Source organism: Nasonia vitripennis, chromosome 2 (assembly GCF_009193385.2).
Source record: "Nasonia vitripennis strain AsymCx chromosome 2, Nvit_psr_1.1, whole genome shotgun sequence".
Taxonomy (NCBI): Eukaryota; Metazoa; Arthropoda; class Insecta; order Hymenoptera; family Pteromalidae; genus Nasonia; species Nasonia vitripennis.
In genome coordinates, this window is record NC_045758.1 from 35,044,617 (window position 1) to 35,064,258 (window position 19,642).

The 19,642-nt window shown below is 44.2% G+C and overlaps 5 protein-coding genes and 1 long non-coding RNA gene across 7 annotated transcripts; 1 reads left to right on the forward strand and 5 right to left on the reverse strand.

Moving 5' to 3' along the window:
• Positions 1-121: 121 nt before the first annotated feature.
• On the reverse strand, positions 122-2,866 carry LOC100117180 (fatty acyl-CoA reductase 1). Its single transcript, XM_001601444.6, has 5 exons — positions 2,359-2,866; positions 1,303-1,822; positions 1,043-1,232; positions 730-975; positions 122-650 (listed from the first exon to the last, which is right to left on the reverse strand). Exons 1-5 carry the CDS (start codon positions 2,617-2,619, stop codon positions 305-307), a joined length of 1,563 nt encoding a protein of 520 aa, XP_001601494.1. The 5' UTR covers positions 2,620-2,866; the 3' UTR covers positions 122-304.
• An 892-nt stretch (positions 2,867-3,758) lies between these two features.
• On the reverse strand, positions 3,759-6,016 carry LOC100117143 (fatty acyl-CoA reductase 1). Its single transcript, XM_001601416.6, has 5 exons — positions 5,690-6,016; positions 5,059-5,581; positions 4,803-4,992; positions 4,481-4,726; positions 3,759-4,410 (listed from the first exon to the last, which is right to left on the reverse strand). Exons 1-5 carry the CDS (start codon positions 5,969-5,971, stop codon positions 4,068-4,070), a joined length of 1,584 nt encoding a protein of 527 aa, XP_001601466.1. The 5' UTR covers positions 5,972-6,016; the 3' UTR covers positions 3,759-4,067.
• A 1,248-nt stretch (positions 6,017-7,264) lies between these two features.
• Positions 7,265-10,691, reverse strand: LOC100117104 (fatty acyl-CoA reductase 1-like). The gene is made up of 5 exons (XM_001601388.4): positions 9,441-10,691; positions 8,810-9,332; positions 8,554-8,743; positions 7,871-8,116; positions 7,265-7,800 (listed from the first exon to the last, which is right to left on the reverse strand). Exons 1-5 carry the CDS (start codon positions 9,747-9,749, stop codon positions 7,446-7,448), a joined length of 1,623 nt encoding a protein of 540 aa, XP_001601438.3. The 5' UTR covers positions 9,750-10,691; the 3' UTR covers positions 7,265-7,445.
• Positions 10,692-11,432: 741 nt separating this feature from the next.
• Positions 11,433-12,758, reverse strand: LOC116416339. Its single transcript, XR_004226778.2, has 4 exons — positions 12,492-12,758; positions 11,998-12,357; positions 11,861-11,905; positions 11,433-11,795 (listed from the first exon to the last, which is right to left on the reverse strand). It is a non-coding gene; the product is annotated as an uncharacterized LOC116416339 (long non-coding RNA).
• A 605-nt stretch (positions 12,759-13,363) lies between these two features.
• LOC100679730 (biogenesis of lysosome-related organelles complex 1 subunit 4) lies at positions 13,364-15,373 on the forward strand. Its single transcript, XM_008217951.4, has 4 exons — positions 13,364-13,515; positions 13,768-13,839; positions 13,911-14,132; positions 14,209-15,373. Exons 1-4 carry the CDS (start codon positions 13,435-13,437, stop codon positions 14,317-14,319), a joined length of 486 nt encoding a protein of 161 aa, XP_008216173.1. The 5' UTR covers positions 13,364-13,434; the 3' UTR covers positions 14,320-15,373.
• LOC100117025 (dolichyl-diphosphooligosaccharide--protein glycosyltransferase subunit STT3B) lies at positions 14,888-19,428 on the reverse strand. Of its 2 annotated transcripts, none has more exons than XM_001601323.6 (7): positions 19,002-19,428; positions 17,724-18,422; positions 17,279-17,589; positions 16,669-17,206; positions 16,127-16,588; positions 15,928-16,018; positions 14,888-15,792 (listed from the first exon to the last, which is right to left on the reverse strand). In XM_001601323.6, exons 1-7 carry the CDS (start codon positions 19,241-19,243, stop codon positions 15,709-15,711), a joined length of 2,427 nt encoding a protein of 808 aa, XP_001601373.1. In that variant the 5' UTR covers positions 19,244-19,428; the 3' UTR covers positions 14,888-15,708. The 2 variants fall into 2 exon arrangements, with proteins under 2 accessions (XP_001601373.1, XP_008216174.1); XM_008217952.4 differs by having other exon boundaries at positions 14,894-15,821.
• Positions 19,429-19,642: the final 214 nt, after the last annotated feature.

Below are 19,642 nucleotides of genomic sequence, written 5' to 3' on the forward strand. Positions count from 1 at the left end.
TGGGCGCATGGCCTTCGACGATGTTCAGATCAGTCACAGAATTGTCAACTGCCAATTGTTCGTTAATTTCCACATTTTTTCCAAATCACTGCATCTGGGGGAGCGCAAGAAAAGCATTATCTAGGAATTATGATAGTTTCCATTTATTACGTTGCATTATCGTTTATTTACAGCTCAGTCTGTAATATGCAAAACGATTATTCATTACAAACAATATGCATGGCTTCGATTTCGTGACGGCGATAGATATGCACGCGAGGAAAACATGTTCTTACATTCGTCGTTTAGCAATATTTGATTCTCATCAGTTATAAACAGCGTCGTACAACTTGGTTACAAAGCAATAGAGGGCCAGAAGGAGCAAGGCCGTTATGGTATATTGAACGGTCAAAATGAGCCTGTATCTTTTGAGAGCATTGACGGGGTCGAAGGGTTCTTTTAGCAAGTATAACTTGAGTCCTCTCCACATGGTCAGCATGTAACGTTCCCAGTCATGAGCGCGTATGTCACAAAAAAATATCTCCTTGTCAACTGGGTTCATTTTCTCGATTACCTTCAGGGTCCTGGGCATGTGGATTCTCCAATTGCCGTTTCCGAAGTAGTCGACTTTGTCCATGTTTCTCGTTGCTTTCCAAAATATCGACAACAATCTGCCGAAAACGAAAGAAAATTGCAACTTAAAGATCAGACGGGTCGGAAGAATGGGGAAAAATAATTCATATCACGTACACGGCTTTCCTGCCTGTGGCCAGAAGAGCGAGGTCTCCCATACACGCCGGAATGAAGTGAAGGGTCCAGTGCAGGAACCAAAAGTACCACTCGTGACTCGTGAAAATTATAAAGTCCTTGCTCACGGCGTTTCTAGACCTTTCCGAGTCGCGCTCGTACTTTGTGAAGTAGTACATGTCCCTCAACGAGACTGGATTAGTAGTGCTGCTACCGTAGTTGTATATGACTGCCTTGTCCTCGGCTTTCCTGCGAAACAATTATAATCGTTCTCATACACGCACTATGAGGTATATAAATATCAAAAGCGCCTTACCATCGCTCGTTCAGATCCCAAGTGATCGCAATCAAAGCGTTTATGGTATAGTCCACTGGAATATAATCCATCGGGTAGCAATGATGATAAGACGCGTGAAACGCTCCAAGTCCACAGCCAAGCACGATGACGACGGGGCCGTTCCAATTTCCACACCAGCCAACCAACGGTTCCTTGGCCGAAGATACAACTGCAAACCAACTCCACGCATTTAGTTTCACACACACACAGATTTTGCGTATATCTTTCCGGTAGCTCACCTATGGCTGGTCTGTAGATTCCTACGGCAAATCTCGATGTCTTAGAACATCGGTACACTAGATCCTCGGACATGGCTTTTGTAAATGTGTAGATGTTGGGATGATCTCCTATCAACATTTTCAGTGCAGGGCCAGATAATCCTTGCTCGATTTCGAAATCAGCTTTTATCATGTCGTCAACGAGTTTCATATCTCCCGGGGGTGGATAAAATTCCTCCTCGATGCGTTTTTTGTAACAGTGCGAGTACGCCGTTGACACGTACATAAATATTTCAAGGTTTTCACAATCCTCGGCCAAATCCAGCATTTGCTTTGTTCCCAGAACATTCGTCCTTAGAGACACGTTAACTTTTATGTCGAATTTCACATTGGCGGCATTGTGAAATATTATGTTTGTTTCATTCACTATGATGCTCCGATCCTCATCTGACAAGCCTAAGCGAGCTTCAAAGAGGTCACCCTTGATAGCTGTTACCTTCTCTTCAAAGTTTGGATGCTCCTTTCTCATAAGATCGAAAATCTGGAATAACAGAGTTTTGCAATTATCGCTTTTTTTCTATTAAAAAGAGGCCATGCCATACAGTTGGAAAAAAAGTGAACCCGGAGGGACACCGGCACTCGTGTGCAGAATGAGAAACGCTCAATTATGGCGCCGATACAGCATATCATACATTGGCACCAGTTCTTGTGCTCGCAGCGCGCTCTCTCGGCGAAAGCATGCGCGCGCATACTGTCACAGAGGCTTATTACATACGTTTTAATTTTATTCAAAGGTCTATCACTGATATACGATATCCAATTCCAAATAGTTAAATTATAACAAATATAATAAGCCACAACTCGAACTCTGATGCCACACGCCTAACGGAAAAATGCCTCTGTGACACTATGCGCGCGCATGCTTCTAACGGAGCGCGCTAGAACTGGTGCCAAAACAGCACCTGGTCTCTGCTGCATCCTCATTCTGTCCCTCCTGCAGGCTCACTTTTTTCTGTGTACAGGAAACGGGGAATAAATGCGATATTTTACGAAAACACTAAGTAACTCACGACTTACCTGATTCTTGAAATATTTCTTTAACCGCTGATCTACTGGTAGCTTATCCTTTGTTCCTTCTCTCATCATAATATACATGTGCTTGATGCCTGGACAGCTTCGAAGTAATTTTTCAACCAAACACTTGCCCATAAAACCGGTTGCTCCCGTAACGAGTAACGTTTTATCCGTATAAAACTTTTGGATTTCACTATCCATATGCGGCAGTTCGTACTCGAGATCATCGTTCATTCGCTCGTAAATTTCATCTAAGGAAGTCATATTAGTATGGCCAAAATTTCAACTCAAAAACGCCACTCTTACTTGCTGCACAGTTAACGGCACGACGCTTGCGCATCTAAAGAAGAACTACTTTGATACTCTTTGTATTTATACGATATACGTAGGTAAGCATGCTAATCCGTGAATAAGCAGTTTATATTTCCCATGCATTAAAAATGACTGCTGCACGTCAGTGAATTGAAATGATTCACGAAGCAACAGGTTACACAAACTGTTTACATTCAAGAGTCGAAGTTGCCATGATTTTTGTCCCGATTTTTCAGTTCTTTACAATGCGCACACCGTAATCTATACCCTTGATTTCGATGTCAATACTTTTCTTGCGCATTATGAAATTGGTTATTGAAAATGTTGAATTTACATAAGGGTACATAAAACTATAGAAGGGAGCGAATAAAGCGAAAATATAAGTATACAGTAACAGGAACTGACTTCCTTATTCAAAAAGGATTGACGAAACCTGCGTCATCCAGCGGTAGAAACATTCAAAACGTTTTGAGGTTTGAACTAAAAGAGAGAAACTACTTAACCCTGCTAAGCACTTGATCCGACGGCTGAATTGAATTATCATTCTCTACGAATAAAACTACGATGGATTTCGATTATTTCAGTCAGAGACATCCTATACAAGCAGAGCTTTATTGTATTCAAGAATCTGAGAGTCACTTTTTAGCCTGAAATTTCGTTCTCGGTCCACCTTGTCACATCGCCATGCCGTAAAATTAGGTTTATTACATACTTACCAAAGGCTGACATTTTGGCCGAAAATCTAGGAGCCTTGCGCTATAGGTGAGTTATTGTTAAGATTGAATTGGTCCAGCACTCGATTCTGAGATATATTACACGTTTTTACACTTCTATTCGACAGATGATGCAGGGATAGATTCTATTTCCGTAAAATCGAACGGCTGCTTTTCAAGATCTTAAGAATTTTAAGAGCAGGTTCTGTTAAATTAATATTTTTTCTTATATGAAATGTCGGCTTGATGTATGTGTGTATATTAAATTCATAACGCGATTGTTGTATGCTCTTATATAAAACCTTATAATTATTTGGATGGAACTCTTTAATCATTCAGATTTAAAAGTCAAAGCAATAAGTATCAAAACATTTTATATATGTAGACGTTAATAAATTTATTAACAGCTTCACAACGTCCACTGATCATTTGTTAAAGATGAGAGGATGATTATTGATCAGGGTACTTATTTCTTTATCTTTATTAAACTATATTTTTTATTATGAAACAATACTGGATTTTATAAAAAATGTTAATATAATGGTTTCGAAAGATATATTTTTAATACAAAACCAAAAAGTAGAATGACTTTCTAATAAAAAACGTATATCTGTATGTGCATCGTCGGATATTTTAAAACCTTGAGATATGTTTAAGTTACACTTTTGTACAAAATTATTCTAGAGTTTACACGAGAAAGCCAAACATTTTCAGCACATAATAGCAGAGTGCAGCGCAAATTATTGTTAGGAGTCCGTAATGCATGTACCAAAGATGAACGTATTTGCGACGACCGGCCTTGCTGTCCAGATCCTCTTTGAGGATAAAGCGTCTCATTCCGCGCCACATGATGAACACGTATTGGGCCCAGCTGAGGCTGCGTATGTCGCAGTAGAATAACTCCTTGTCGTCGTAGTTCATTCGATCGACGACTCGCATCGTCTCCGGGCAATGGATTCTCCAGTTGCCGTTGCTGAAGTACATAATTTTGTCCATCTGCCTGGTCACGCGGAAGAAGATGGAGACGAACCTGCAAGACGAGGGCGAGATCGACTTACTGACCCGAACTCATTGCGCGCATCATACGCGATCGTACTCACATGGCTTTTCTGCCCATGGCTATGAGGGCGAGGTCTCCGAGGCACGCGGGGATGAAGTGCAGCAGTACGTGGAGCAGCCAGAAGAGGTACAACGATCTGCAAGGCGCCATCGCATTCATCCACACGGCTTTGGACGAGCCCTCGGTCGGACCATAGTTCTTGATGATGTCGTACAGTGGTATCAGGTCCAAGCGGTTCGTAGTGGTGCTACCGTAATTGTATATGGACGGCTTGTCCATGGGTTTCCTGTCGTCGATGCGAAGAGCAGCAATTAGCATACATTAGATATAGGACATAATACAACGAGAAAGCAGAAACCAACCATCGAGTTCCGAGGTCCCAGCTGACGGCGAGCAAGGCGTTGATGGTCATGTCGACGGGTATGAAATCCAACGGAGTGTCGAGATAGTAGCCCGTGCGCATGACGCCCAAGCCGACCGCGAGGAAGAGATACACCGGGCCATTGGTATTTCCGCACCAGCCGGCCAACGGCTCCCGGTACGACGATGTCACTGGGGATCAGGGTTCGGGCATTATTGAGAAAAGTGAAAAGTTGGTATTATGATGGCCAGACGTACCTATGCTCGGCCGGTAGATGCCGAAGGCGAAGTTGGACTGCTTCTCGGCGCACCGCCTGACCAGCTCCTCCGAGAGGGCCTTGGTGTAGGTGTAGACGTTCGGGAACTTTCCGCGCAGAGCGTCGATCTCCTCCTCGGACATGCCGCTCTCGGTCGCGCCGTCCCTCCGTATGGCCTCGTAGACCCTGTCCAAGCCGTCGGGCATCGCGTAGAACGCCTCGTCGATGTCCTTCCGGTAGCAGTGCGAGTAGGCGGACGAAATGTACATGAAGAGCTCCATGCGCTTGCACTCCTCGGCCAGGTCCAGCATGCACTTCGTTCCGAGAACGTTGACCGTCAGCGAGACCTTGACCCTCGCGTCGAATTTCACGTTGGCCGCGTTGTGGTACATGACGTTTACTTCGTTCACGATCCTGTCTCTGTCCTCCTGGGAAATGCCCAAATCCTCCGCCAGGAGATCGCCCTTCACGGCCGTCACTTTGTCCTCGAAATCCGGATAGACTTTTCTCAGCGGGTCAAAAATCTGGAAGAGTGAGCGATCGCAGAAATTGATCAAGTATAAAGTGGCCGGAGCCACGCCACTTTCCTAATACGCGAAAAGCTCAATTTCTACAAGTTCGGCAGTACCTACCGGATGGGCGAAGTACTTGCTGAGGGTGAGTCGCATGCCCTCGTTCTTCCTGTCCCTCATGAGGACGTACATGTGCTCGAGCTGGGAGCAGCTCCGGAGCAGCTTCTCCACGAGGCACTTGCCCATGAAGCCCGTGGCGCCAGTCACGAAGATCGTCTTCCCGGCGAAGAACTTGGCGATCTCGCTGTCCTCGATCCGCGGCAGCTTCCGCTCCAGGTCGTCGTTCAAGCGCTCGTAGAGCTCGTCCAGTTGGCCGCTGCGCGGCATTTTCTCGAGGTCCATGCTGAACTTTCCCGGCGCTCGCTCGTAGTTCAAATGAGCCCCGGATATACGAATCGAGCGCTTTTATACTGCTCTTGTTAATTCAGGCAGGAAAGTAGCTTACCTGCTCGGCTACCGGTAGTTGCGACTACTGCCAAAGCTCGTCGCTTAGGGGGCGGATGGTTCAACCAAAGGTCGCGCACCGTAAGCTATGCGGAAGATTTGCATACGGAATTCGGCTATTTCCACATGAACAGCACCCGTCGCCGCTTGTTTGTCGCGGGCGGGCGCACTCCGAGTTCGAGCCTGCGCGTTCGCGACTGGCGTGCTAAGGGCCAAGTAGGAAATTACCTCGGACGAAAATCGTTTTTAACAGCCATAAAAATGCGATCATTTGTTTCGCTCTTTCTTCGCATTGGCCGTCCATTGTCTTCTAGTTTATCACCTACTTGCTAAGCTTTAATCAACATTCATTTCACAACGTGAGAATCGAAAAGTCGAAGGGTATTATCCCGAAAAATTGCCAATGCATGCACGTATAGAGCTGGAAGTATTCGTTTCACGAATATATTTCATTACCAGTATGCATCAGACTCGAATTAAAGGACCCGACAATTCAAATTTCGCGCCATAATGGAGCAGACAAGAGCGCGCGAAATTCTTACCCATAAGTAGTTATCCATCATTACGCATAAGTTTGAAGGTTGTTGAATCGCACGTGAATTGCGCAATGCGATTACATAACTTATGGGGCAACTACATGTCGTGGTTTGCTACCTCAATTTTCATCTTTTATTATTTTTTCAAGCAAATGAATCTGTCTCCTCTGTCCTATTCCAAGTCTCGTCGAACTTATATATCCGATTATAATTCGTGTTGCCAGATGTTACAAACGGGGAGGAGACTGCAGAGTCGAAAGCGAAAACAGTAGACGACGGGACTCGAACTCGCGGACCCGAGAGAGCCAGAGGCCTGTGCTCTAACCACTGAGCTAACGTCTACGATGCATCCGAAGCGCGTGCATCGCAGTACGACTCAGCTGCTCGCGTTGCAGACGTGTGCGTCTGTGACACCGATAACGTTTTTCAAATTGCATCCTATCCTATATACTTGATTCCAATTCTTTTTCAAGATACTCTTGCAGGGAAAGCATTGAGCTAGTTCAGTTAGGAGTGCAGCCTTTCTTTCTCTTTTGGATACGAAATATCGAGAGCTATTCCTCACCCCGTGCAACGACGAAGATAATGAGTATGTATTCGTGTGTAGAATATGATCTTCATAAATAATGTTGAGAACGACTCTTGTATTATTCATGTAATACTGAATTTTATAAAAAATCAGGCATCTGATTAATTACACAATCTTTTTTTATAATAAAACGCACATCGGCTCGTGTCGTGGCGCACTTGCTGTTCGACTTATTCAAATCTTGTAAAAGGTCAATTTTGCTGTTACAGTGTGGAGCACAGCTATAGCATCATTGCTATTCGCAGAATTACTCGCAACTTGAGGCGTGAAAGCCGAATCGTTTCATCGCATAGTAGCCTAGCGCGACGAAAATTATCGTAAGGAGTCCGTAATGCATGTACCAAAGTTGAACGTATTTGCGACGGCCGGCCTTGCTGTCCAGATCTTCTTTGAGGATGAAGCGCTTCATCCCTCGCCACATGACGAACACGTATTGGGCCCAGCTGAGGCTGCGTATGTCGCAGTAGAATAACTCCTTGTCGTCGTAGTTCATTCGATCGACGACTCGCATCGTCTCCGGGCAATGGATCCTCCAGTTGCCGTTGCTGAAGTACATAATTTTGTCCATCTGCCTGGTCACGCGGAAGAAGATGGAGACGAACCTGCAAGACGAGGGCGAGATCGACTTACTGACCCGAACTCATTGCGCGCATCATGCGCGATCGTACTCACATGGCTTTTCTGCCCATGGCCATGAGGGCGAGGTCTCCGAGGCACGCGGGGATGAAGTGCAGCAGTACGTGGAGCAGCCAGAAGAGGTACAGCGATCTGCAAGGTGTCACCGCGTTCATCCACACGGCTTTGGACGAGCCCTCGGTCGGACCATAGTTCTTGATCTTGTTGTACAGCGGCATTAGGTTTATGGGGTTCAGAGTCGAGCTACCGTAATTGTATACGGACGGCTTGTCCATGGGTTTCCTGTTGTTTCGGGAAGAGCAACGAGTATAATAACCCTATCTGAAATAATGACGTTATAAAATGACGTTATTTTCTGTAAGGAATTGGAAAGAAAAATGACGTTATTTTTTTATTTTAAGAATGTTATAGGCATCAAAATGACGTCATTTTTTAACGTCATTATTTTCAACAGGTATATACATATAGGCCATACCACCCGGATGGTAGCACCTATACAGGCAACCATTTCATCAATTTTGAACTATTTAAGAGTGTAAGTATTTAGAAGTGCAACCTGTTGAAAATAATAACGTCATAAAATAACGTCATAAAATAACGTCATTTTTCGTTCCAATTCCTTATAGAAAATAACGTAATTTCATAACGTCATTATTGTCGATAGGGAAAACAGCAGAGATTCCGATGCGGCGAAATACAACGAGAAAGCAGAAACCCACCATCGAGTCCCGAGGTCCCAGCTGACGGCGAGCAAGGCGTTGATGGTCATGTCGACGGGTATGAAATCCAACGGAGTGTCGAGATAGTAGCCCGTGCGCATGACGCCCAAGCCGACCGCGAGGAAGAGATACACCGGGCCATTGGTATTTCCGCACCAGCCGGCCAATGGCTCCCGGTACGACGATGTCACTGGGGATCAGGGTTTGGGCATTATTGAGAAAAGTGAAAAGTTGGTATTATGATGGCCAGACGTACCTATGCTCGGCCGGTAGATGCCGAAGGCGAAGTTGGACTGCTTCTCGGCGCACCGCCTGACCAGCTCCTCCGAGAGGGCCTTGGTGTAGGTGTAGACGTTCGGGAACTTTCCGCGCAGAGCGTCGATCTCCTCCTCGGACATGCCGCTCTCGGTCGCGCCGTCCCTCCGTATGGCCTCGTAGACCCTGTCCAAGTCGTCGGGCATCGCGTAGAACGCCTCGTCGATGTCCTTCCGGTAGCAGTGCGAGTAGGCGGACGAAATGTAGATGAAGAGCTCCATGCGCTTGCACTCCTCGGCCAGGTCCAGCATGCACTTCGTTCCGAGAACGTTGACCGTCAGCGAGACCTTGACCCTCGCGTCGAATTTCACGTTGGCCGCGTTGTGGTACATGACGTTAACTTCGTTCACGATCCTGTCTCTGTCCTCCTGGGAAATGCCCAAATCCTCCGCCAGGAGATCGCCCTTCACGGCCGTCACTTTGTCCTCGAAATCCGGATAGACTTTTCTCAGCGGGTCAAAAATCTGGAAGAGTGAGCGATCGCAGAAATTGATCGAGTATAAATTGGCCGGAGCCACGCCACTTTCCTAGTACGCGAAAAGCTCAATTTCTACAAGTTCGGCAGTACCTACCGGATGGGCGAAGTACTTGCTGAGGGTGAGCCGCATGCCCTCGTTCTTCCTGTCCCTCATGAGGACGTACATGTGCTCGAGCTGGGGGCAGCCCCGGAGCAGCTTCTCCACGAGGCACTTGCCCATGAAGCCCGTGGCGCCGGTCACGAAGAGCGTCTTCCCGGCGAAGAACTTGGCGATCTCGCTTTCCTCGATCCGCGGCAGCTTTCGCTCCAGGTCGTCGTTCAAGCGCTCGTAGAGCTCGTCCAGCTGGCCGCTGCTTGGCATTTTCTCGACGTCCATGGTCGGCCGCGGGCGCGCGAACCTCATCGACTTTATCGCCGGCGTAAGTGCAAATGAACCCCGCTAATGCTGATAGGCCGCTTTTATACTATGTTCATTGTTTGGTTTTATTATTCGGCGCCGATTTGCATGCGATGAAGAGGCCGCCGAGAAGGGACGCTCGCTTTCTCGCATGCGGCGCGCGATCTCGACCCATCCTTGAAATTTTTAGGCTCTGCGCCCCCTTCCCCGCCCTGTAATCGAGCGTGATTCACGTTGAATACAATCAGTCGCCGAATATAAATAGCGAGGTGTACACGTGCGCGGCCCGAGCTCGTCGCGGAGAATTTGCATTGCCGAGTCCCGAGAACAAAAGGAAGCACGCGGCATTGGGCAATAGTATAATATAATAGAATTTTTCTACTTTTTCGCCTGAAAAGCCAAGTGCTCCGCAGATGCCTATACTTGTCAAACTTCGAGCGGCATTAATTTCCGACGCGAATATACAGAAAAATTAGCGATGCGCACGTGCGCATGGTGAACGCTCGATCCACGTAATCCGCCGGCAATTTGCCGCGCGACGCGCGCAGGAAGCGAGCACGGTTGTGCTTATAACATGTAGCCGATTGGTAAAAAGGCTCCCGCTCGATCAAAATTGTTAAGCCGTGTGCGAGGCCGGGCGGTGCGGTTAAGTAATTGACGTGCTGGAGCGCAATTCGGCGGCCGACGCGCGCGCGATGTTCGCACACACACACACAAACACACGATCCGTATTCGCCTCCTATGTTTATTCGCGACCGGGCGCGCTGCATTGCCTTCGGATTTGCATTTCTTCAAATTGCCATTAGAGGGCTCGCGGAACTTTACCCGGCCCCGAGCCCAGGTATTTTCGGAAAACTGCACACGCGCGCGTTACAAGTACGCTCGATGACGTCAGCGCAGTCGATACGAACTCTCTCGCGGCTCGCACATACCCCCCCCTACCCCAGCCTACGAAATTTGGATATATATATATAAATAAAAATACGTATAGATGTATTTTTAATAGCACTTCTCAAAAATATTAATTATATAAATAGCACCCCCGTAGTTTATAAATAAAAAATAGGTAAAAATCGCGCATCTTATAACCTCGATATCTCTCCAGATACCTACAATTCGTTACTTCTTATAGTCCAAAAAACTGCACCATGCGTGAATCTAATCGCACCATAGCTAAAAATCCATAAAATGCAATATTAATTGCGAAAAGTTAATAATACCCAATTTATCTATCGCCGAACTGCACGGCGTCTTGGCGCATGCGCGGCGTATTTATTCTAGGGTTTTTAATTTGGAAGCATTATTACCAATGCTGTCTTGAAACTGATCGAGAGAGAAAGAAATGAAGAAACAATAAACACAAGATTAGTTAGTGAAGTTATTAATTGTTATGTAGAACAAGGCCTAAATGGAGAAGATCCAGGTGCTAATAACACGCTCAAAGTGTCCGAGTACTGTTGGAATCAAGGAACTTATCATACAAGATATTATTTTCTCCAAAGGTTCTATGATCTGGATTTAAATATGAGACTGCAAGAAATTTCAAAAAACAAGACTATAATAGAGGTTACAATAATTTACGTAGCTGTTAAAGATCATTGAGATACATAGGAACAATGGAGATATTTATATATACCGGATTATAACGAATAAGTAAAAATGTAATAATGACGACTGCAAAGAGCTTTTAATATTTATTTATGAATTTTTATTCTAAATACATTATTTTTCATGGCTACAAGATCGAACTTTTAATAAATATTTTAACATCAAATTAAATTCATTATAATACATACTCTATTGGTTTCTCTTTTAAAGACATTGTAATCACTTCCCCTCAAAACATTGACACTACACATTCTCCTAAAATTAATTTTAAAATAAGCTACTATAGTAGCATTTATAAGCTTGTTGACGAGGAGCTTAAGCTCACTGCTAAGCTGTTTTTCGTTACAAATCTGCAGTTCCTCGATGCTCTCCACACTGATGCTGTCGATTATGAATTTGAGGATACGTGCGGATGTAGCAGCAGGTAGCAGCAGCTTTACCGTACTGTAATACAAGAGATATATGCATTTCTAAAACAAGAGATATTTATGTTAAAATTTACTACCCACCACGTATAATGAATCCTTGAGACTGTTCCTATAGTATCCTAGCATCTAGAACATCAGTTTTTAGCTACTTTTTTGCACCGGGAGCACTTTTTTGAATCCACTATTTCAAGTTTATCAAAATCATAAGCTTTACTTACAATTTGGGCCATACTTTTTGTATGCTGTATATCTTTTGAAAGCAGAGTTTAAGCTTGATGTTCAGCAAATGAAAAATTCAGCAATCCTTGAGACTGTTCCTAATATCCTTAGGTGGGATAAGCCCCAGCCACACCTTGGCAATCGCCTCCTTCTTAACCAGTGGTTGTCTCATGATACATATAATACATGTCCAGTTTCCAAAAGTGCAGAACTATAAGGGAATGATCAGAGCACAGTTCCAAGTACATGCTTTCTGTTGCCTCAGGTGTTTTATGGCTCATTGATGCATAACAATGGTTTTATCTTGATGTGTTTTAGCCTGCTATAATGACTGCAAGACCATGCGTACGACTGTTGCTCTCTGATTCACGTAAAAATGAAAATATAATATTTAATTGTGACACGTTTATAATACGGCAAAGTATACAATTATAAACGAATAAAATGTATTAACTATAGAAAGTTTTAAAAATAACGTTGTTAATATAATTACCATTGTATGTGCATCCATTGTTAACTTTAATTTTTATTTATTTATATTCACTATTATTATTTATTTAAAAAGAAAAATGTATAAGTTAACTTCTTATACAATTTTTAATCATCTGCGGGACTGCGGGATTCGCTTTAGCTCCCAAAATAAAAACCCTAGAACAGTGTAGCCAAAAGGGACGGAATAGGAGGGAAAAATAAAAATTTAAAATCGATGAAAAATAAATATCGCCGAAAAAATATTTAAAATATTGGATAATTACTTACGAGGGATTATAAGAAAATTTACTGTAACAAAATAATTTTTTTGCATTAATTAACATCGTTATACGTAAAACTTTGATTATTTATAACAATGTTAATTAATGCAAAAAAATTATTTTGTTACAGTAAATTTTCTTATAATCCCTCGTAAGTAATTATCCAATATTTTAAATATTTTTTCGGCGATATTTATTTTTCATCGATTTAAAATTTTTATTTTTCCCTCCTTCTATTCTGTCCCCTTTGGCTACACTACCCTAGAATATCTGCGCCGCGCATGCGCCAAGACGCCGTGCAGTTCGGCGATAGATAAATTGGGTTTTATTAACTTTTCGCAATTAATATTGCATTTTATGGATATTTAGCTATGGTGCGATTAGATTCACGCATGGTGCAGTTTTTTGGACTATAAGAAGTAACGAATTGTAGGTATCTGAAGAGATATCGAGGTTATAAGATGCGCGATCTTTACCTATTTTTTATTTATAAACTACGGGGGTGCTATTTATATAATTAATATTTTTGAGAAGTGCTATTAAAAATACATCTATACGTATTTTTATATATATATATATCCAAAATTCGTAGGCTGGGGTAGGGGGGGTCTCGCACGTACAGCGCGCAGCAGTCGCGGGCGTCGCGCGCAGCAAGCCGAACAAACACTGCACCCGCGGGCCAACATGTCGGCGACGCCTGATCCCGTGATCGAGGAGCTCGCGAGCGACTATGCCGCCTACCCCAGGCTGGACATGGACGCCGAGGTGAGTCGGGCTCTTTTCGTACTCTAAAGCCTCTTCGGTCCTTTCCCTTCGGCCTGCAAGAGAACGAGGAACAGTCTCTTGAGCTCCGTTCTCTCGCTCGCTCTCGAATCTCTGGATGCGGGGGGGGGGGGGGGATTCGACGGCGCCACGCTCGCGCCGTTGGTACTCGCACTCGCCGACGTGCGGTGGTCGGACTGGTAGCTTTGAATTTCGCGCCTTTACGCGCACACTGATCGCGGCTCGCTTTTTCAGCTCAAGGGCGTTTACGAGGCCGTCGAGGAAATGCAGCTGCGTCTCGAAGAATTCCGATCCATAGCCGAAATGGTAAGGCCCGCCTAACGATATACTCAAGCATGTAACTTGCGTCACGCTGACGTAAACAATAAACTCGACAGCTGCAAGCGAAGGACGACAAATCCATCACGGAGAACATACCGCACCTCCTGGCGCTGAAGCCCCAGGTGAACCAGCTCAGCAAAAGAATCGACGCCCTCGACTTCTTCGTCACGAGAGTGAACCTTGACCTCGCCACGCTGGAGGCCAACGTGGAAGCTGCGGAAGCGTCGCTCGGAACTTCCGACAACAAGCTGGCTATGCTCAATCCGTTCGCTTTCTTCGTAAGTGCAGAATGCCCGATATTTCGTTGGACTTTATTGTGCGTCATGTCGCCACTACGAAAATCGACATTTTCAGAAAAAATCGCCAGAGACACCAACGAGTCCGCCACCTCCGCCGCCCCAGCCTCCGCAGATATTTAAAATGGAAGATTACTTCAAGGCCGAATCTGAACCAGAATCTACTTAGGGCTTTTTCCTTATCACCCCAGATATTGGTCAGCTTCTTTGGACGTCGTTACGCTTTATTGCATTTAATAAAGAGATATTTTTTCACAATATGCACCGGACGTCGCTATCCGCCTGGAATACACGCGATGATGCATCCATTTCTATGAAAGCTTGTTTGCAAAACCGACAAGCAAAAATTATGATAATGAAATTTTGAATAACTACACCCGCGCTACTGCATATTGCAAAAGTCAAAAGTGCTCGGTCGGCCATTCACCCGTGCATGCTTTCGTAATGTATCAATAAGGCACGTAATAGTATAACGAGCTGCTTTCGCGGCAAAGAACTTTCCACAACAACTTCTACGCTTGCCAATCTACCTATTATTGCGTAATCCAGGGGCTCTCTCGATTATGAATTTCAAATGCACGAGCTTGCATTTTTGATTTCGCATCGCGAACATTATACAATACTTGCGGTACTTGCGGTGGTAGAGCATCTGACAGTGAGCTAAGAAAATGCTAATCACAACGCATAAGAAAAATTACATTGGGAAATTGGAAGATAACTATTCTGACAAACACAAATGTTACTTCAAATGTTTATCTCATAACAAGATTCTATACAACAAACTGTGTACACAAGACACGCATACAAGCCTTTTTCAGGCTCAATCAGTTGAGTTCCACAAAAATCATTACTAGTTTATTACTCCGCATTTACAATCGTTAGTTCTTTTTACACAGTATATCAGCAGCTTTGTAAATGCATTTCAATGAAAATCATTGGCAACCACTAAGAAAAGTAATTTGATTCACGCATTTCAAAAGAATCAAAGACTTACGGTGCATTGCTTCTTTGTCATATAAATATTCTAGCTTGAAAAGCTTCGTATCATCTAAAATTTAACTTTGAAAAGTCATTTATAAATCTTATTCAGTCCTTCGATATAATTGTGATAACTCGTTGATTGTTACTCGTAAAGCAATGTGTGCATATATTTAAAAAAACAGCGTCTGTGAATCAATGAATAAGAATCTAAGAATCAAAAAATAAATTGAATTTCATCAAAATCCTCCCACTATCTGATTATTTATCCAAATGAGTTTTGTAAAAATATTCTATATGGGTATTACTGTATAAACTTCAAATTCTAGCGCCCCCGGCATACTTCTTACAAAACTTTTCGTGATAAATAAAAAGATGATTAAACAAGGTTCGCTTATATTACTATTATTAGTTAAATTTCTGCTTTGTAGAAATGATTAGGTGTATGCATAAGAAAACAATGATCTCCATAATTGCAGATCACTTGATGAAAAGTACAATCTGGAGATCCAAGGGACGGTGGTGTTCTTTGAATTAGAAAAAATTACTGTTAAATTCTTAGCGGAATGTCGTGTTTCTGTTACGTCGATGCTCTCCTCTGCGATTTCTGACCCTTCACGACCGTCGGTCGCCCCTTAATGAAGCCCTTCTTCCGCCTGACAGTCTGAAAAATCAATGAACACCCCCCCATATCTTCAACAAAGTTTTCGTACCAATTGTCTTAGTGTGGTCAAAAAATGCAAAACGATACGAGAGAATCTTTGTCTCTTGAGATCGTATCATTCCACTAATAACTCACCTTTCTGCTGATGTATGAACTCGTTTGACGAGTTATTGAGCGCTTCGATATTGGTATTCTCGGCCGGTTGAACTCATTTGGTTTCTTCACCCTACAATCGATAATAAACACATTTTCATAAACAATAGTGGATTTCATTTGAAGAAATCGAATTTTTACTATTTTTTTCTCTTCTAAGATCTAAAGCATTCGACATTACCTGTATACTCTCACTAGCCAATGCTCAGTAGTGTAGGCCTCTTCTAAGTACGTAAGCTGGAAATTCTTATTACCAATCTCAGCGTTACGTGTTCTATCGTAACCGGAAGGCGAGCGATAGTCGATCTTGACCTCACCGAAACGATAGTAGCTAAGTTTGTACATAAGGGAGTTCAGAAGCGTGGGCGAGGCCTCCGAGTCTACGCGGAACTCTCCACGCTCGGTGAAGTAGTCGCTTTCCCGGATGTCCTGTGGATGCTCCCCTTCAGCGATTCTCACCATCCAGAGAAACTTGTTGATGTCGTCTCCGGAGTAACCGATCATACCGCCGAATATGACTAGCACATAATCAACGTCAAGGGACGTCATTATTTCATAAGCTGCACTTTCGTTAGAGCTCATTGCCTTGCCGACAAGAGCTATGTGAGAATTATTCCACGTATTGTTGTCCACTAGAGTTGTCCTGAAAAAAGTGAAATATAAGTCGCAGTTTCCCTTTGAATTTGCATCAAATTGTTAAATTTCATTCAATTTGACACTCACCTATTAGCCATACCGGCAATCTGATAACCGTAATCCCACCAGCTCATAACTCGGGCATCACTGTGGGTGTTCTGAGCTAGCCAGTAGTAAGCCTCGCGGAAATCGTCAAGAATAGCTCTTCCACCATCGTTGCTATAAGACGCCAGTACGATAGACGGACTGGAGTATGCGTTGCTGGTTACCCAGGTGCAATGCACGGTGAACATCATGAGTAACATGAGAATGAAGATGACAACGCCGTTGCGGACATTGGCGCCGAGACCATCGCCGTTGCCCTTGGGCTTCTCGTGCTTCATCCGCCTGAGTTTGCCGGCCTTATCATACAGAGCGCGACCAGGGCTCTTTTCCTGCTCTTCGTCGCTCTCTTCCTCGTTGGGGCTCGAACCGCTGGTTTCGTCGCGGTCCTCCTCCTTCAGGAAGAGCTCCAAGAGGCCGCTGAAAGCGATACCGGCGAGCATGCACACCACTGGCGTCAAGGTAAGCATCAGACGCACCATAACACCAGCGAAGTAGACTGCGCTGATTGCGTACAATACAACTAGAAGAAAAGCGACATTTTTTATTGCGATCTTATCAATAAAAATGATCTTGACAATGATTGATGTCTTACCGAAAACACGCTCGTCGTTGATATGTTTGATGCAATACCACAGACCAACCGGGAACGTCGTTACGAGAATGTGTAAATCGAAGAAGAAACTAAACCACGTTGTCGGTTGATGTTCCGACACAGAGGCAATAATAGGAATATGAACTTTGGCATAGCCTGTATCCCAAAGGGAGTAAAATCTTCCACTCCATGGTGCTACGAATCCGGCGTAAGTCAGACCAATCAAGACGAGTAAAAATACCAGAGCGATACCAACTACCACGCCTCCAAAGTATTTCATTTCTGTCTTGGTCAGGAATGTTCTCAGATATCTGGAATAATAACAAAATCATTATAGGCACAGCCACATAAGTCTGCGACTTTTACATAGACTTAGTTTAGTGCATTTTGAAAATTGAAAAATATTTTGTTAACAAAACACATGGAGAAAAATGTATTAACTCACTTCAATGTGCCAATAAGGATTAGCAAACAAAATACGCCACCAGCAGCCATATGTTCAGACGTTCTAATCGGTTGGAAACCAACAAATGGAATTTGCATACTGAACAGAAGTCCCAGAATGTAAAAGGTGGTGTAACTTGTGAAAAGACGTTGGCTATAGCGATTCATAATGAGTAACACAAAGACGTGCAGTGGTATTAAGTTAATTATAAAGACATATCCTCCCCAAGCGGAGACCATGTAAAAATAGGATAGGGCGGTCATGGAGGCCCAGAAAATTGAGCCAGACTTGACAGACTTGACCCAGAGGTAGTAGGTGAACTGTAACGCAAATATGGCAATGCCCTCATTGTCATAACTACCAGCTACGGATCTTGAAATGTAGCCTGGAACAATGGCAATGAAGCAAGCTGCAAACAGTCCAGCACCTGCACTCCATATTTCTTTTGTTAGATAGTAGGTGGATATAGCTGTAAGTCCACTGAATATTGGAGCCAGGAATACACAGATGTCTCGTATATGAATTGGTATGTTGAGTGAGTGGAGAATATGATGTATTGATCCAGATGTGATCATCAGGCCTGGATAGACCGTTCCACCAACAATACGTCCTAGAGGATACCATGCTCGCTCGTCAAACCAATTCAAAAAATTGTAGAAACCATGTTGCACCATATATGCTGTCGCTCTGTAGTTGAACCTACGCAGACAAAAAAAAATATATAAATTCTACAAGTTCTCCAGTACACAAGTATATGAGTAAATCATTACTACTTTCAAAGAGTATTCTTATCCTAAAAGTTCCCGCTGGACCTTGAAAAATAGTGGATAATGCAGCTGCCATATTACTTATATACTTAAAAACAACGCTTGTAACAACTGATAACAGTTAGGTATTAAGGAATAACAAAATATCGCAATGACAAAAATTTTCCAAATTTTCTCTCCCGATAACCCCAAGCCAGTCCAAACATACTGCAATAACCAAAACAAAGAAAACATCACGACTGCCCGCTGCGCTCCAAAACGTGCACTGCAGCGTGTGTGCATCTGATAAGAGCTCAAGGCGGCTACTCTGACCCGACAAAAAAGCCAATAAACTCGAATTTACACGTAAATAATTGCCACGTCTAAGATCTACGCTCTCGTCTCGCGCGATTGCGAGCTTTCAGAACCGCGGGCGATAAGCCATCGCGTTGCTTAGCTCCCGTGGAAAAAAAAAAAACCACCTCCTGATCAGCAAGCACATGCCCAAACTTTTTGAGAGAAAAATCCGTACCAAGGGTCGAACTCGTGGATGATGCTCTCGAAGCGTATGACGGCGAAAAGCCGAGAGGCAAATCCGGATATCCATGCCAGCAGAAGGACCGTGAAGGTGATGAGGGAGTTAAGACCGACGGCGTTCGTCAACGTGGACGACTTGACCTGCTTGGCCGCGGGTTTCTTGTCGGGGAAGAGGACCTGCTTGTTGGCCGCCGGCGTCGGCGACAATGTCGTCGACTGCGACCTGCTCGGCTGCATCTCGTCGGCTGTGGCTTGCTGTATTAAGGAGATGACACTACGAGGATGATGACGATTCTTTAGGGCTCAGCTGTTCCTAGAGCCGAGCGATCTCCATGAGGGGCTCCTATCTCGGAGTGGAGAGTCGACGTTGGCTGCACCGACGACGACACGTAGCAAGCAGACACCGCAGCGGCGTGTGTGTGTGTGTGTTTGCGTGTGTATATATATATATATATATATACTACCGTCTCGCTTGCTTCTTGAAATCTTGCAGTGCGCATACGCGAGCGGCGAGCGGCGAGAGGACACGTCAAAAGGTGGTCAAAAGCCGGTCTCAAGCCTGCCAACTTATGTCGCGCGATGTTTCTTTAGGGAATTTAGCTTTCTGCTCTGAGCTATTCAAATACGCTCACACAA